At 59.4% G+C, this 16,304-nt stretch overlaps 2 protein-coding genes across 3 annotated transcripts; both read left to right on the top strand.

Moving 5' to 3' along the window:
- Nucleotides 1-5,207: 5,207 nt before the first annotated feature.
- On the top strand, nucleotides 5,208-9,329 carry MADCAM1 (mucosal vascular addressin cell adhesion molecule 1). Of its 2 annotated transcripts, none has more exons than XM_037018154.2 (5): nucleotides 5,208-5,338; nucleotides 5,422-5,694; nucleotides 6,024-6,341; nucleotides 7,884-8,258; nucleotides 9,195-9,329. In XM_037018154.2, exons 1-5 carry the CDS (start codon nucleotides 5,278-5,280, stop codon nucleotides 9,239-9,241), a joined length of 1,074 nt encoding a protein of 357 aa, XP_036874049.2. In that variant the 5' UTR covers nucleotides 5,208-5,277; the 3' UTR covers nucleotides 9,242-9,329. The 2 variants fall into 2 exon arrangements, with proteins under 2 accessions (XP_036874049.2, XP_017506981.3); XM_017651492.3 differs by lacking the exon at nucleotides 9,195-9,329 and adding an exon at nucleotides 8,981-9,121.
- A 1,127-nt stretch (nucleotides 9,330-10,456) lies between these two features.
- Nucleotides 10,457-15,850, top strand: TPGS1 (tubulin polyglutamylase complex subunit 1). Its single transcript, XM_017651493.3, has 2 exons — nucleotides 10,457-10,822; nucleotides 15,076-15,850. Exons 1-2 carry the CDS (start codon nucleotides 10,485-10,487, stop codon nucleotides 15,611-15,613), a joined length of 876 nt encoding a protein of 291 aa, XP_017506982.1. The 5' UTR covers nucleotides 10,457-10,484; the 3' UTR covers nucleotides 15,614-15,850.
- The last annotated feature ends 454 nt before the right edge of the window (nucleotides 15,851-16,304 follow it).

The raw sequence follows: 16,304 nt of genomic DNA, 5'->3' as shown, positions 1-16,304 counted from the left end.
CACTTCCAGTCGTGACAACCGCAGGTGTCCCCAGACATGGCCCAGTGTTCCCTGGGGGCAGGATCGTCCCTGGATGAGAACCATTGTTCCAACACCTTAAAAAAGCAGGAGATCTGATCAGGTGAAGAAGGAGAAAGGGCCTCATCACCCAACCAGAGGACATTTTCATCCTGTGCTCAAGTCAGATTGCAAACCCAGCCGGAGGCCAGATCCCCTTGCCCATCAGGAATAGAATACGATGGGTCACTTAAATTCTCCATCAGTTCTGTGCCTGTGCCGGGAGATGTAAAGGAGGGGCCTCCCACAGAACTGTGAGGGAACCGACAGACAGAATGACTGGGCTAGCGGGTCCAGCTCGGCGAGTGAACGAGTTTTACTAAGCGGTGACCTACGGAGTGGTGAGCAACATGTGAAGTCACACCCACACCCACCCCCCGCATGTTAAGCTGGCTTTTTATCTGGGGATGGGGAAGGGGACTACGTTTAGGGGACCATGAAAGAGTGGAGCCTCGTCTCCAGTTTCCATGCACTCAGTTGCAGGCTTCTGTCACCAGCCTACAGGCTGAGGCTGGGGACATAGTCCTCCTCCCCTCCCTTGGAATGCTGCCCAGCAGTTCACCCCTTAAAATGGCCACTTTAATCAAATTAGCTTTACTTTAGTCAGGTTTCTGAGGGTCATCTATACTACAAGCAGCCACGGTGAGAAACAGAAAAAGAAATGTATGGCATACATAAAGGAAAATGAATTTTTTTTAATTAATTTTTTATTTTTTGGTAGAATTAATCTACTGTTACATAAGCAACATTATGTTTACTAGACTCCCCCCATCACCAATTCCCCCCCACAAATCCCATTACAGTCACTGTCCATCAGCGTAGTAAGATGCTGTAGAATCACTACTTGTCTTCTCTGTGTTGCACAGCCCTCCCCGTGCCCCCCCACCACATTATACATGCTATACATGCTATTTGTAATGCCCCCTTTCTTAGGAAAACAAATTTTACGAAATGTAAAATAAAATGTGCTTTATTTAACCCCATATATCATTCAAAATATTGTTTCAACATGTAATCAAAATTTAATAGTGAAATATTTTACATTCTTCCTTCATACTGAGTCCTCAAAATCCAGTCTTTATTTTACATTTAATGTTCTCTGTATTTGAGATTTCTAACGTTGTAGTTGTAAAAGTGGGTTCACAAACCCAAGTTGTTCCAAACATACTTAAAAAGTTTTCCAATGACTGAGTCAAGTATTTATTTTTAAGTTGGTATTTAAGTTAAAAATTACATTTCAAGTGGTGTGTAGATGAAAGTGGCTGATAGCTCAGCCCTGGCCTGTGTGTGCTGTGTGACCCAGGGTCGCCACCTCCCTGGCCTGGCCCTCCTGGCACTGAGCAGCCGGCTGGTCTACAGCAATGCTGGAAATTGCAAACAGCAGGCTCAGTGCTGGCCTTGGCAACCCCCTGGGCGAATCCTATACCATGCAAATTAATGGCCACCATGTCTGCTTTGGGTGGTGGTCCAGGGCCTCACAGACAACCCAAAGATCTGCCCACATGGGTTTGTGTTCCTCGGGGGCACAGCAGTGAGTGACTCTCCTCTCCAGGGGCCCCTCCAGGAACACTGCAGTGTGATCGATGAGGGAGGGCCGGAGGGAGGGATGGATGGATGATGGACCGATGGGTGATAGCCACCCCTGAGCCCCACCCCTGGTCTGCCAGCACCTCCTAAGGTCAGTGTGGGCCTGTTCCACCCCCTGCTCCAGTGGTGTCAGGGAGGCATGGTGGCCAGCCTGCCTTCCTGTACCCAGGCCTGGTGCCGGGCGCGATCACCAGCACCCCAGGCCTTACAAGGCTTTGCCCTCCACCCATTCCATGCAGTGGAGCTGAGCGCAATGGTGGCCTGGGTCTCTTGACAAAGCCGTGGGGATGAGCATGGCAAACCTGTCCACGAGGCGATGCCTGTGTCCCACCCATGTCTGGCCTGGCACAGGGCACGGGGCTGCCTTGGACGCCCACTCTGTACCGGGCCATCGTCCCTGGCTGTTCTCCTCTTCGGCCCCTGCCCGGTGCTCTGCACAGTCCTGGCTGCTCTCTTCATCCCCAGCATGAACTCCCGGCTGCTGTGGAGGGTCCTCCTGCTGCTAGGGCCCTGTCAGCAGGCCACTGTTGGAGGACAGCACAGCCTGAGTGATGGACAGGGCCTGAGGCCAGGGGTCGCACTTCTGGGGGCCCTGGCCCCATCACCTCAGGTACCCCAGCCTCAGGGTGGTAGATACAGCCCCTGAAATCAGCTCTCACCATGATGTGCCTGCCTGCCCTACAGGGAAGTGACTGAGAGACCCTTGAGGCACCCTCTCAACCGTCCAGCTCCTTCTGGGTTGCCCTGGCCTGAGCCCTGTGCCCTTGGTGGGGGACGAGCTGGAATCCAGGAAAGCTAGGACCATCTGTGGGGCTGTCCAGGACCGCCCCATTCCCGCACCACCCCAGGGGCTGCCAGTCAGTGCGGACGGAGAACTAAGAGTCTCTGCTTCCCTTGATGCCCCTGGTGCCTTAGGCCTCGGGCTCTCGGCCAGCCCACAGGCAGCCGGGCAGCACGCACACCAGGCTCTGACTGCCTTGGGACAGCCACCTGGCCGCCACCCGTTTGCCAAACTTGGGTTCAGCTTCACAGGAAAAGAGGTTCACCAAGTGACGTTTTCATGGCCTCTCCACGTTAACTATTTGGGGTTCCGGCACAGGGCACAATCACCAGCATCCCAGGTCTTACAAGGCTTTGCCCTCCACGCTTACAAGGGCCTTCCACCTTGGTGACCTGCCCTCGCAGCTCCAGCCCACCCCAAAGAAAGAGCCATGAGGGCCCCCCAGGTGATCAGTGGCACAAAGGGAGGGGGGCTGAGCCAGCCGGGACGGGGGGAAGGGGTATCGCCTGGGCTGGCCTGTAAGACCCCTGCTCTGGTGGGAAGGCGGCGGAGAGGCCAGGATGTCGGGGGGCTGAGGGAAGCGGCTGGGACCCTCAGTGGGAAGGAAGCTTCCTGCCAAAGCCACTGAGGACTTCCTCTGGGATGAGGCCGGAAAGGGGGGATGGGGTGGGCGGGTGCTGCAGGAAGCCCGGGCTGATATGGAGAACGGCTCCCAGGGGCTCTGTCTCCCGGGGACAGACCAGGTGTGCCAAGAGCAGGCAGGGACTAGAGCTGGCCTCAGGCTCTCAGAGACCACTTCCCCGGGGGCCACCCAGACCCCTCCAGGCCCAGCCCGGCCCTCTCTCCGCACCCCCTCCCTCGTCTCTCAGCCTCTGTCTCTCCCTCCTCCACCCCACCAGGTCCTGGCTCCTCCCCACCTCTGCCCAGAACCTTCATCTGCTCAGGCCACGTGTCCTTTCCTGGCGGGCTGCCGCTGGCTGTCCCCCCATACCATCGGGCTCTCCCTAGACTCTCTGAGAGCCAAATATGTCTGAATACGGAGGTTGCTCCCTCACACAGGTAGAGCTTGGAGTGAGCGTCGTGGAGGACCAGCAGGCAGGCCCTGGGGAGGCAGGGCAGGGGATCTGGGTCACACCCTGACAAGGGACCTGAGCTGCAAGGGCCTCAGGAAGGAGGGTCAGGGGCTGGGAAGAGGCCATTTGCCAGGCCTGCTGCCCCCTGCCTGGGTTAAGAGCCCAGCTTCCCGAGAAGGGCCCACACCTCCGGCCTAGGGAAGGGCACTCCTTGGAGTCTGCCTTCCTGTTTGGCCTTTCCCGGCACCGCGCGGAGGGGGGATGGGACCAAGGAAGATGGACTCCGGTTCACACACCTGGACCCTTGCCTCACAAGGCCCCAGTTTCCCTTTTCTGCACCCAAATCCTCTGAGCCTCACTTTCCCCATTCTGCTATCAGCCCCTCCTCCTCTTGGGCGTCCGTTTCTGCCTCCAACACTTGGGAGGCTGGCTGGAAAGATGGTAGAGCTGATGATGCTTAGACAATGAAACCAAGGAAACTGAGGCACAAGCCACATGCTGAGGTTGGCCAAGGGCACCCCAGGACCCTCCAGTCTTTTCTTCCTGCAGGCCTGCTGTGCATGGAGCCTGGGGTCACAGCGGGCCACAGCAGACAAGCTCCCCCCAGTACAGGACAGATGTGACTTCAGCTACACAGCCTCACTAAGGGCTTCCAGGAAAATGCACTGGGAGAGGATGAAATAGAGGAAGGGACAGGGAGAAAGCTGGGGGGGACCCTGGAAGGCAATGTTTGGGTAGGGACAGCAGGGGAGGCACCACTGTGCAAAGGCCCTGGGGCCACTGATCTTGCAGGCTCCAGCCACGGGAGGAGGGAGTTTTTCCTTAGGTGTCCGTGTCCTCAGAAAGGTGTTCCTACCACAACGTTGCTCATGTGAAAACTTCATAAGATTGTGTATCAATGATACCTTAATAAAAAAAAAAGAAAGGTGTTCCTGAAACCGCTCTGGGTGCTGGATGGTGAACAACCATGAAAGGCAAACAGGAACGTGGGGGCCAGGCTGAGGGGCTGGTTGCATTTAGAAGTCAGGAGAGCGGGCTGCCAGGATTCGCTGGCACCAGCAGCGATGGGGAGCCTGGCCAGGGGCTCTTCCCAGGCCTCGCCTGTAGACCCCAGACCCAGGTCCCTTTTGGGAATGGAGCATGGAGGTCCAGGGCCCCGAGGACCCCAACAGTCCTGGCTGCTGATGGGAAGGGAGTTACGCAGAGGTAGGGGGTGTTGTGTCCCAGGTTCTGATGCGCCTCAGCTCCGTCACCCCCAGGAGACCCGCACTTCCAAGAGAAGCAACCCCTAGGAGACCCGGTCACCCCAAAAGCCTTGTTCCCAAAGGACCCTCTTCCAGGAGATCCTCACCACCGGCCCTCCTGCCCCGAAGTCCGCGGAGCTGGACCGAGGAGGCTCTCCACCGCCCCCGCGCGGCCGCTGCGGGCAGCGAGGTTACGGCCGTCGGGGGGGACGCGGTGGCGCCAACCCCGGACCCGGCTCCGACGCCCAGCGACTAACCCAGGCATCCCTCTCTGGCCTCCCTCCTCGGGTCTTCCCGTCTCTAAAAGTGGGATCCTCCCAGGCCTTCCCGCCCCCTCAGTTCTGACCTTGGCCGCGGGATCCCCCATGCCTGGCCCCCAGCCGCTCAGTGGTTCCCAGGGTCGAGGACGGGGCAGGAAACCCCCTCAGGAAACCCCCGGGGAGCAGATGGAGGGGGGGGCGCGGCGGCGAGGAGCCGCGGCTGCCGCTATTTAAGACGGCTGCCTCGCGGGCGGGGGCAGAGCAGGGCACCGGGCATGGAGCGGGGTCTCGCCCTCCTGCTTCCCCTCCTCCTGGGGCTCCTCCCGCGAGGCCGTGGTGAGTAGGGGAGGGGGCTCACGGGGGGCGGCGCGGGCGCGCGGGGGTGCCTTGCGCGCGGTCTGAGCGCGCCTGTGCCGCAGGTGCACGCCTGGAGGTGGAGCCGCCCGAGCCCGTGGTGGCGGTGGCCCTGGGCGGGTCGCGGCAGCTCATCTGCCGGCTGGCCTGCCCTGGCCGGGGAACCGCCTCGGTGCAGTGGCGCGGCCTGGACACCAGCCTGGGAGCGGTGCAGTCAGACGCAGGCAGCTCCGTGCTCTGGGTGCGCAACGCCTCGCTGTCGACTGGGGGCACCCGCGTGTGCGTGGGCTCCTGCGGGAACCACACCTTGCAGCAGACCGTGCAGCTCCTGGTGTTCGGTGAGACCCGCGCCTTCTGCCGCCCAGCAGCCCTGCTCTCCCTATACCGCCTCTTCTGGGGAGCCTTCCTGATTGCCCACCCTGCCCCAGCTCCAAACCTGCATCTCGGCTCCTCCTGAGTCTCTCTGCAATCAGTCCCCTTCTCTCCTCCGCATCCCCCCTACATACCTGACTCCTCTCCAGTGCCCTGTGTACTAGCCACACAGATCATGGCCACTGGGTTTTCAGTGGCTTCCACACACCTCTTGGCCCACCTCTGTGTCCCCTCCTCAGGGCACAGTGCTGACCCTCTGGATTCAGCCCACCCTCCTCCAACCCTCTGCCCACAGCCTTCCCAAACCAGCTGACTGTCTCCCCAGCGGCCCTGGTGGCCGGGTGGGACCAGGAGGTGGCCTGCACAGCCCACAACGTCACGCCTTCCGACCCCGAGGCCCTCTCTCTGTCGCTGCTCCTGGACGGAGAGGACCTGGAGGGGCTGCAGGTCCTGGGAAGGGAGGTGGAGACAGAGCCCCAGGATGACCTGCTGTTCCGAGTGACAGAGAGCTGGCAGCTGCCCCCGCTGGGGACTCCTGCCCCACCTACCCTCCACTGCCAGGCGACCATGAGGCTACCAAGCCTGGAGCTGAGCCACCAGCGGCCCATTCCAGGTGAGCCTGCGGAGTCCCTGCTGCCCCGCACCTCCGTGTCCCCGAGGAAGTTGGCGAAGTCCCAAAGCCCGGCTCCTAAGAGCCTTGATGATAGGGGCCCACCAGCCCTCCCGAAACCCTGGTCCTGCCCCCTCGACTGCTGTGTCCCCATCTGTACGGTCACAGAACCCCCAGCAGGTGGGAAGATGACATGTGAGCTTTAGTCTGTCCCCCTGTGGCAGCCAGAGTGACTTTTGTTTATTCATTTAACAGATTTATTGAGCCCACTCTGTGCCAGGCCCCGTGAGGTCCTGTGCTGCCATGCACACAGCCCTCCAGGCTCCCACCTCCGCCCAGTCCCTTTCCGCTGCCCTGCATGACCTGCCTGTCCCCTCCCTCTCTGCCCTCGCTCACTCTGCTCCAGCCACAGGGGCCTCCTCACTGTTGCTCCAAAAGACTAGGCCTGGGGCTGCCCCAGGGCCTTTGCACTGCAGAGCCCTCCACCTGAATTCTCCCCCCTCCTCTCCATGGCTCCGTCCTCTTCCCAGGGAGGAGTCCCTTGACCTCCCAATCTAAAGGGACAAACCACACATGTATGTGTACATGCACACACACTCAAGACCTTTTTCTTTTACTGTTGTGTGTTTCCTGACACCTTTTATCAACATCTGACATCCTGTATGTTCTTTATTTTGTCCACTATCTGTCTCCCCTACTACTGGCTTCACCAAGATAGGAATGTGTGTCTGTCTTGTCCATGGCTATGTCCTCAGTGGCTAGAACGGAGTAGGCATTCAACAAATACATTTTGAACGAATGGATGAATGTTATCCCAGTACCCAGTGCATAGTAGGTACATGATAAAGACTTGCTGAATGAATGAAAACATTTAATGTTGAGCTGGCACACAGTAGGTGTGTAGTTGCTGTCAGATGTTATTAATTTAACTAACATGTATCTAATCTGGGACAGACCCTGCCCTCATCATGAAGCCCCTGGCAGCCTCTCACTTAAAAGGCACTGATCCCTTCTCCCACAGGACACCCGCAAAATGTGCTTGGAGTCATGGGGTCAGGAAGGGTGTGGCAAGGACGGTACAGTGGGACAGCCTGCAGAGAAGCAGCCAGACTTCAGAGCTTTTCAGTAGGAAGTACAAATCCCCTCCCGGAGTCTCACTCTCCCCATCTGCACAAGGGATAGACATCTCCTGACTCTCAGGGAGCACGCTGTCTCTTCACAGCAGCCCCCAAAGTCCAACACTCACTGACCCCACATCCTGTGAACACATGTGCCCCCCACAGCAGCCCCCAGGGCTGGTGGCTCTCCATCTGTTGACAGTGGAGGAAAGTGAGATGCAGAGATTCAGAAACTTGCCAGGAGACGGAGATGGGGGGCATGACAGACCCCAGCCTTACTCCTACCCACTAAGATACCTTGCAATTACTCCCAAGTGGTCAAGGATGGGGCTTGGAGCAATTCTGGTCCCACCCCAAGGTCCAGGTGGAGAGACTGAGGCAGGAGAGGGGCTGGGGCAACAGAAAAAAGAGCCACCCTGTTTTCCAGTCCTGCACAGCCTGACCTCCCCGGCGGCGGCGGTCATGACCTCCCCAGAGGCCGCCCCCGAGGAGGGCTCCACCGCCAGCCCAGGGAGTCCTGGCCCCCAGCCCAGGAACAGCTCTGCCGGTCCCTGCCGCCCTGAGATCCGCCAGTCGCCAGCGCCAGGGGGTTTGGAGCTGCTGTGTGAGGCAGCCTGTGACTCTGCTGTGGCCGTTCGCTGGACGGATGCCCCTGGTGGTCTAGCAGCCTACGAGACTCGGGAGGCTGGGGCCCAGGCTTGGCTGAGCGTGTTGTGGGCCAGCTGCAACCCTGAGGGCTGGTTCCAGTGCCGCCTGGACCCCGGGGGCCAGACGGCCAGCCAGTACCTGGTCCCGGAAATCTGTGAGTTCTGGGGGAGCCTGGGAGGGAGGCTTGTGGCTGAGACCTTAGACAAGGAATGGCCTTGTCCAGCTCCAGTCCCACATCTGCTAGCGGGCTTCCCCAACATGATATGATTACAGTGGCCTGGCATGGCGATGACTCAACAGACCGCAAATTTTAGGGACCACAGATTCACAATCAAGAGATTGTCAACTCTTTATAGACTACAAACTTTATAGACTGTAACAGCCTGTGGAATAGAAACAGAATACAGCCAACATGGGTAATTTCAAATTTTCTAGTGACCATATTCAGAAAACAAAGCAAAAGTAAGTTTGATAATATATTTTACAGAACCCAATATATCTCCAATATTATAATTTCAACATGTCATCCATAAAAAAGCATATATACATATTTTTTAAATAAGTCTTCAAAACGTGCCGTGTACTTTACACTCACAGCGCTCTTCATTCAGACTGGCCACGTAGCACATGCAGATGTGGCAAGCGGCCACCTGGCTGGACAGCCCACCTCTGACTATAAAGTACCATACACATAAGTGGCTCTATAAAGTCCTTCAAATATCCTGGGGGTTTTTGTACATTTCAAAAGATGTTCCAAACCATGATGTCTTTGTAAAATTTCAGGGAACTTGGTAAATCTGGGAGCCCTTAGCCAGCTCTGCTGGGCTTTCAAAGCCTGCAAAGAGGGGTTCAGGCACCTGACGCTTCTTCCCCCAGGTTTCCCACCAGCCTCTGCTGCCCTGTGGACCGGCAGCTTAGTGCTGGGGCTGCTTCTCCTGGTGTTTCTCACCCATCGCCTGTGGAAATGCTGCCAGACTGACCGCTGAAGTCCAGGCCCACCCACTCCTCTGGGCCCCTGCCCCACCCGGGCCAGACTGACCAGGTCAGACAGCAGCACCTCCTGAAGTGGACTCCCTTTCTTTCCACTCAGTTGCAACTGGAGAACATATGCAGGGTCCCAGACAGCATGAGGGCTGAACGTGGACCCCTTACCCTGTGAGCCAGCACATCCAGGCTCCCCAGCTGGCTGGACTTCCCCTCAGTGGGGGCCCCAGGGTCCTCCCCCAACAGTCTGGGGTGGAGAATAAAGAGCCTCGTGACCTGACCTCATGACTAGTTCCTGTCATGGTCTGAGGATGCTGGAATCCTCTTCGTTGCTCCAACTTTCCTCTGCACTCGGCGACACCCCAGAGGGGCAAGGATGGGCAGTCAGCCCAGCCTCACTTGGCCAGGGCAGGGAAGAGGGGGCGTCAGGGAGCGGGCGATCTGCCTGGGGATAGAACACAGACGCTTGTGCAGTTCCCTGGCGTGGGGACACTGGAGCTTGAAGAGTAACTAAGAATTCGCAAAAGTGGGGGAAAGTATTTTGTCGGGGGGCAGCGTAGCAGACACAGAAGAGACGGCTTATTAAGGGAAACTGCATCCCCTTGGGGTGACTGGGGGCTAAGGAGGGGAAGAGGCGAGGGATCTCTGATGAAGGGCTGTAGACGCAGGGACTTGGCCTGTGGGCACTGGGGAGCTATGGGATGCTTCCAGCTGTAGAGGATACAGGGGAGGAGGAGACCTCTGGGGGTGACCTGGGGTGGGGAACTGGGGACTGGGGTGCTCCCCTCATTCCGCAAACATTCACAGGGGACAAGGGGTCGCGGAGCCCAAAGCAGACCCTGACCCAGCCCGTGGGTGGGTTAGCGGGGAGAGCGCATTATCCCCACGTGGTGCGCTATCACCTCAGACTGAGAGCAGAGGCCAAGCGAGGAAAATCAGAAGAGGCGGCGGGGCGGCGCCCAGTCCTCCTGGACTGGATGCATCCCCACCCACGCCCTGCCCATCTTCCCTGCAACCAAGAAGACTGGTTGCTAGCGTACCAACTTGAACGACTCGACCACTACCAAGATGGCCAGCAATCCGGCTTCACGATAGAAACCAAGCCCTTCCTCAGGAGCCATTTTGGAGTCTGGCAGCATTAGGGTTCCGGGCCGAAGCCGGGAAAGCCAACCAAGAACACAAAATGAGAAACTGGAGGATGAGTGCCCATTGGAACCGAGAAGACTGGGAGGCCTGCACTAATTGCTTCCCAGAGTCTCCCAGCGGGATCCGGGACCCCGCCCCCCGCGCCCCCCAACCCCACACGCAAACCTGCCCTTAACTATGATGGCCGCGCCGAGGCGCCAGCGCGCTGTGGGATATGGCGGCGCTTCCGGTCCCGCTGCCCTCACCGAATATGGCGGCGGTGGAGAAGCGGCGACCCGCGGTGGCCCCGGCGGCCAGTTTCACAGACACCGGCCGACCGGCGATGTCCCAGGCGGCTGCAACGGCCGAGAACGAGGAGGACTTCCTGCGGCAGGTCGGCGTGACGGAGATGCTGCGCGCGGCCCTGCTGAAGGTGCTGGAGGCGCGGCCCGAGGAACCGATCGCCTTCCTGGCTCATTATTTCGAGAATATGTGCCTGCGCTCGCCTGCAAATGGCGGCACTGGGGAGCCGCAGGGCCAGCTCCTGCTGCAGCAGCAGCGCCTGGGCCGCGCACTGTGGCACCTTCGCCTGGCTCACCACTCTCAGAGGTGCGGGGCCGTCCTGGGACGGGCCGGAACAGCCGGACTCCAACTCCCGGCGTGCCCCGCGCGGATCCCCGCCTTCGACCTGGCGCCGGCGCGCGGGGCACGCTGGGGGCTGTAGTCCGCTGGGTGGGGGTGGGCGGCGAAGGGCCGGGTGGGGCCGGGTGCGGGTCCTGGGGTTCGGGGCGGCGCGCCCCACAATGGAAGCTCCTGGAGCGCAGGAAGGACTTCTCCCCAAGTCACGCAGCAACGCCTTCGTGCCAGGTCCCTGGTCGCATCCCCGTCCATTAAGCCAGAAAATGAGTATTTACAGGGCTGGGCAGTGGAGACACCCAAGGCCGTGCTTGGGGCGGGAGGGAGAGGGAGCACAAAATGCGTCTGGCGCGGGAGGCCACCCCTGTGATGAGCCCTGGGAAGAGGAGCAGGCGGGTGGGAAGTTCGTGGGCTCCAGACGATTTCTGAAGGCCAAGCTAATGGGTATGCAGGGGCCGGAGTGGAAGGGGAATGTGCAGGGACAGTCCCATCTGGTTTCGGGGGCCATCTACTGACATGGGAAGTCACTGGTTTGGAGGAATTTTCTAGAGGACTGTTAAGTCAGGGCCTGGGAGAGCCTCCCCTACAGGAAGGTGGACAGACAGGTCAGGTCTGCAACTGAGACACGCACCCTGGTCAGGAGGTGTTCGCCGGGAGGGGCCAGGAGGGCGCCAGGAGGCCAGGAAGAGCCTAGGACCCAACTCTCAGAAGCTCCAGCCTCAGAGAACCCTCAAAAAAGCGTGAGAAGGCAGACCAAACAGGAAGGAGGGAACCAGAAGAGAGGCATCTGGGACATCTTCCAAAGAGGAAGAGTGGTCAGTGGTAGGGCCACCATGTGCAGTCGTTCAGGTCAAGTACTGCACAAGACATTCACCCCTTGGACAACCACAGATGAGGATACTGATGGGAAGGCTTTTTGTGGAGCCTTTTCCTAATTCACACAAGGGCGCCCTGTCTGCTAAAGGCCATGCCGTATGGCCCAATAGATTAGGGCTGAAGAATGTGTTAGATTTAGGGCCCAAGAAGCCATACAGGTCTCCTGGGGATGCTCTGCAAATTGCTGCAAACTGGGCAGCTGAAAACAACAGAAGTTCATTCTCCCTTCTCTGGAGGCCAGAAGTCTAAAATCTAGGTGTAGCAGGGCCATGCTCTCTCTGGAGGCTCCAGGGGAGGGTCCTTCCTGCCTGCCAGGTGATCCTTGGCTTGAGGGTCACATCCCTCTATCTGCTTCTGCACGTGGCTTCCTTTATGCCTCTCTGTCCTTTATCTTATAAGGACACTTGGCATTGGATTTAGAGCCACGTTAGCTCATTGCCAGATCCTGAACTGATTACACCTGCAAAGACCCTATTTCCAAATAAGATCACACTAACAGGTTCAAGATGGACATGCATTTTGGGGGTACACTATTCACTGTACTGCACTGGAGATGTTGGCTAGAGGCAATCTGGAGCAACAGGGGTGCAGAGGGAGAGGAGTGGGCAGAGGGGTGGCAGGTGCTGGTGGCACACATGCCTGGTCTCCCCAGAGATGCAGCCAGTGTTGAACCCAGAGGACGAGCTGCTGTCAGGAGCCCCTTAACCTCCCAGTGTGCAGAAGCAGACGACTTGGGGAGAAGCCAACCGAAGTCCCTTCTGCTGATATGAGAAATTAGAAGTGCTGGCCTCCAGGACTGGTGATGGTGGCATCGGCCACCCCCGGCTAGCCTAAGGCCCCAGAAGCATACACACAGTCTTACAGGACTTGCTGAGGGCCACATGGGCACTGAGGGCAGAGGCCAAGTCAGATCTGGGCAGGTGGCCCAGAGGCCTTCGAAGCCACCGGTTTGCTAGTAGTGACAGCACAAGTGCCAACCTCCTGCAGGTCCCTGTGACCTGGAAAACCTGCAAAAGATGCCAATGGATCTCGGCCAGGGCTCTGCTCCTTCTGTGGGGTGGGGCACTCTGAACAGCATCCCAGTGTGGCAACCAGAAGTTTCCCCTGGGGGCAGAACCCCCTCATCTAAAGTAGAAAGTCTCCATGTTGCCTCTTGGAGACATTCCCGAGATATGTTCTTTTTTTAACAAATGCTAACAATCTGCCAGCTGCTCTGTGTAGGAGCAGATACAGGTGGAGCCTTCCATAAGTGAGTGCCCCACTTTACAGATGGGGAAACTGAGGCCCAGAGCTCCACGGTGTTGCTGGCTGCCTCCAGCTCTTCATGCTCTCACAATTCAGGTGGTGTGGCGCCCCCTCATGGCTGGGGACCGCCTGGGAGGGGGGCATGAGGTGGCATCCTGGAGGTTGGTGTGGCCTGCCTGGCTCCTTGCCCAGTCACCTGTCATAAGACCCCTTTGCACATCTTCCTGCCCCGCGAGGCAGGAGTGTAAGATAAACAGCATCTGGACAGCCCACTGCGGCCCTGAGTCTGGCTAATGGCAAGTGTACACAGGACCCTTCCCACAGGCCAACTCCATCCCAAGTTCTTGGCATGATTTCTATCCTGTCCTCACAAGAACCCCTGGATGCAGGGGTTAGGACCCTCACTCTACAGACAAGGAAAGCAGGAGACAGTGACCCGGCCAGCAACAGCCATGCACACAGAAGGTGCTCAGGGACCACTTGGGAGCCGGAGATGCCTTCTCTGGGGAGGAGTGAATAGCTCATGAGAATTGGTGTCAGCCAGGTTGCCAAAGAGAGTCGTCAGGGCACAGAGCCAGACTAGGTCAGGATGAGCTGTGTCACCATGCAGTGACCAACACCCCAAGCCTCAGCAGCCTCGGCAGAGCTACAGTTTGTTTCTCACATGCTGTGGGGTCACCAGGCTCTACTCTGCCCTGCAGGGCCCACCTGGTCTTGGCCACAGGGTCTGGCTAGGGGATGCTGCAGTGGCTCTTAAAACTTCCACCCAAGGAGGACCACGTGTTGTGCCCCCGCTTCAGTGGCTGGAGCGAGGCACATGGCCCATCCTCACTAGAGGGAATGGAGAGAGTGGTGGCGCCAGCTTTCAGGACACCCGAGACCTCACCTCCTGGCATCCATGCCCTGTGCCCCTGCCTCCCACGTCCAGCAGGGCCAGCTTGCATCTCCATTGGATGTCACAGCCAGGATGCAGAGTGGCTTCTAGGGAGCAGCCTCCGTTAGATGTATGGGTGGGGACTGAGGCCTCCTGCCCAGGGTGTGGGGGCGAGCTTCCTGCACACTTGAGCCTTGGACGGCTGTGGCTGGCCACCTGGCAGCAACCTCAGGAGAGGCCCAAGCCACTCCTGAGTTCCTGACACATAATATATGTTTATTGCCTTTTTAGGCCATTTGGGGGTCATCTGTTACACAGCAATAGATAACTGATACAGGCACCAATGGCTGCAGCGTCTGTTCCTGCCAGGCCTCCCCACGCTTCCTCTTCCTGCTGCAAAGAATTAATCACAAACACTCTGAAAAAGGGTTAACGAGGCAGCAGCCAACTTTTGTGGGTGACAGCCACACCAGTGGGAGCAGCTGTTCCTGCAGCCTTGGGCTCAACCTGGCACCACTCTGCACCGCATGGGGTGATCTCCCCGCCATTAATCTCCAGCTCATCCTAATGGCCCAGGAAAGGAGCTGTCTCATAGCCAGTAGCAGGATCCACAGATGTTCTGCCCAGAAACAGGTAGTATGCTGAGTTTTGGGGGCCAATTCCTGCTGCAACCAGTGGACTCTGCCTTTGCAGCAAGAAAGCAGCCACAGGCAGCCTGTCGATGGATGAGGCACGTGCCCATAACTTTATTCACAAAAACAGGGAGCAGGCAGTTTGACCTGCAGCGGTAGTTTGCTAGCTCCTGGGCTGTGGGACTGTGTGGCCGCGAACCAGACAGGCCCATAGTGCCAGCGTTGCACCAGGAGAGCGTGGAGGGTAGGTGGGGCGGTGCCCCGGTCCATTCAGCAGGCGCTTAGCTAGCGCCCGCCAAGCGCAGGCAGGGTTCTAGGCACTGGGGCTGAATCTCTGGCCTGCACGGACCACCTGGGCTCCTGGGCTGCCGGCGACAGGGTCAGGTCGCGGTGGCTGGTGTGGAGCAGGAGGAAGGCCCGGCCAGGGGGTGAGGGCCACCGGGAAGGTGACGTGTGAGCGGACTCGGAGGGGAGCAGCCCTGGGGGATCTGGGGTAAGAGCCCCCGGCGGGGAATGGGGGGTGTCGGAGGGGGTGGGTCTGTCGGGGGGACGGGGGCGCGCGGGCTCCGCCGCCGGCCCCACGCCCCCGCCCCCCGCAGGGCGGCCTTCAACAACAACGTGGGCGTGGCCTACCAGTGCCTGAGCGCCGGCGGGCGCAGGAAGAAGCCGGGGCTGGACGGGCGCACCTACAGCGAGCTGCTCAGGCGCATCTGCCGCGATGGGGAGGCCCCCGAGGAGGTGGTGGCGCCGCTGCTGCGCAAGATCCAGTGCCGCGACCACGAGGCGGTGCCGCTGGACGTCTTCCGCGCCGGCATGCTCACCTGCTTCGTGCTGCTGGAGTTCGTGGCGCGTGCTGGGGCCCTCTACCAGCTGCTTCAGGACCCAGACCGGGCCGTGGCCGACCGCCGCGTGGGCCAGGCCGTGCTGGACACCCTGGAGGCGGCCCTGCAGGCCAGCGAGGGCGCTGCCGCACCTGCCCGCTACCTGGAGGCCGGCTCGCGGCTGGGCCCCGACAGCCTGGCGCTGGCCATGGACCGCGTCCTGGTGGCGCCGCGGCCCAGCTCCCCCATGACCCGGGAGGAGTTCCTGGAGAAGGCCGCTGCCCTCTTCATCGCCAAGGTCAAGCCGGTGGGCTGAGCCCCGCCCCAGCTGCCCCTGCTCAGCCCGGACCGGTGGGTGGAAGATGGCTCTGGGACCAGGACGGGGTGTCCCTGCATGCAGGGGGTGCCAGGAGCCCTTCCCAGCCAGCTTCGGATCTGGAATGATGCCCCAGCCCCTTGGGGGAGGTCGAGGATTCCGGGAAGTGGGCAGTCCTCCCCACATGCCTACACAGGTTCTTTTCTTTAACGGTAATAAAGTCTATTCGAAGGCCCACCCAGTGTGTTGTGTGCGTGCCTGTGGGCCCCAAGCCAACTGTCCACAGACACCCTTCGCTCAGGCCAGCCGCGTGCCCCTGCTGCCCAGAGCAGTGCTTGCAGTCTGGGAACACCTGGACAGCAGGACTCTGAAGGGGCGGAGGCCCCTAGGTGCCCTGGACTTGGCCCCCAGACGCACGAGGCTCTGCCTGACGGCTGCAGGTGGGCACTGCCTCCAGCTGCGCTCTCCATGCATGCCCAGCCCAAAGTTCCTTCCTGGGCCTCGTTTCCCCAGCTGTCAGAGGAAGAGGTCAGCTGGGCCGATAATGGTGACAGTGGTGGTGGAAATAGGTAACAGGTCAGGATCTGTAGTGTCCTTGACCCACCGCTGCCCAGGAGGAAGGTGAATTCCTACCCAGATGGCAAATGGGGAAACGGAGGCCCAGAGAAGTGAAAGGTCCCACCAGCGAGGG

The sequence above is a fragment of the Manis javanica genome, chromosome 13, assembly GCF_040802235.1.
Source record: "Manis javanica isolate MJ-LG chromosome 13, MJ_LKY, whole genome shotgun sequence".
Classification (NCBI taxonomy): Eukaryota; Metazoa; Chordata; class Mammalia; order Pholidota; family Manidae; genus Manis; species Manis javanica.
The sequence above is the reverse complement of the archived record's forward strand: the minus strand, read 5'-3'. Positions and strand labels throughout refer to the sequence as shown.

Excerpts from the sequence above, each read along its gene's own strand:
- TPGS1 (XM_017651493.3), top strand. The coding sequence starts at position 10,485 with ATGGCGGCGGTGGAGAAGCGGCGACCCGCGGTGGCCCCGGCGGCCAGT. Across the intron at positions 10,823-15,075 it reads CTGGCTCACCACTCTCAGAG|GGCGGCCTTCAACAACAACG; the intron begins GTGCGGGGCCGT and ends CGCCCCCCGCAG.
- MADCAM1 (XM_017651492.3), top strand. The coding sequence starts at position 5,278 with ATGGAGCGGGGTCTCGCCCTCCTGCTTCCCCTCCTCCTGGGGCTCCTC. Across the intron at positions 6,342-7,883 it reads CCACCAGCGGCCCATTCCAG|TCCTGCACAGCCTGACCTCC; the intron begins GTGAGCCTGCGG and ends CCTGTTTTCCAG. Across the intron at positions 8,259-8,980 it reads GTACCTGGTCCCGGAAATCT|GTTTCCCACCAGCCTCTGCT; the intron begins GTGAGTTCTGGG and ends TTCTTCCCCCAG.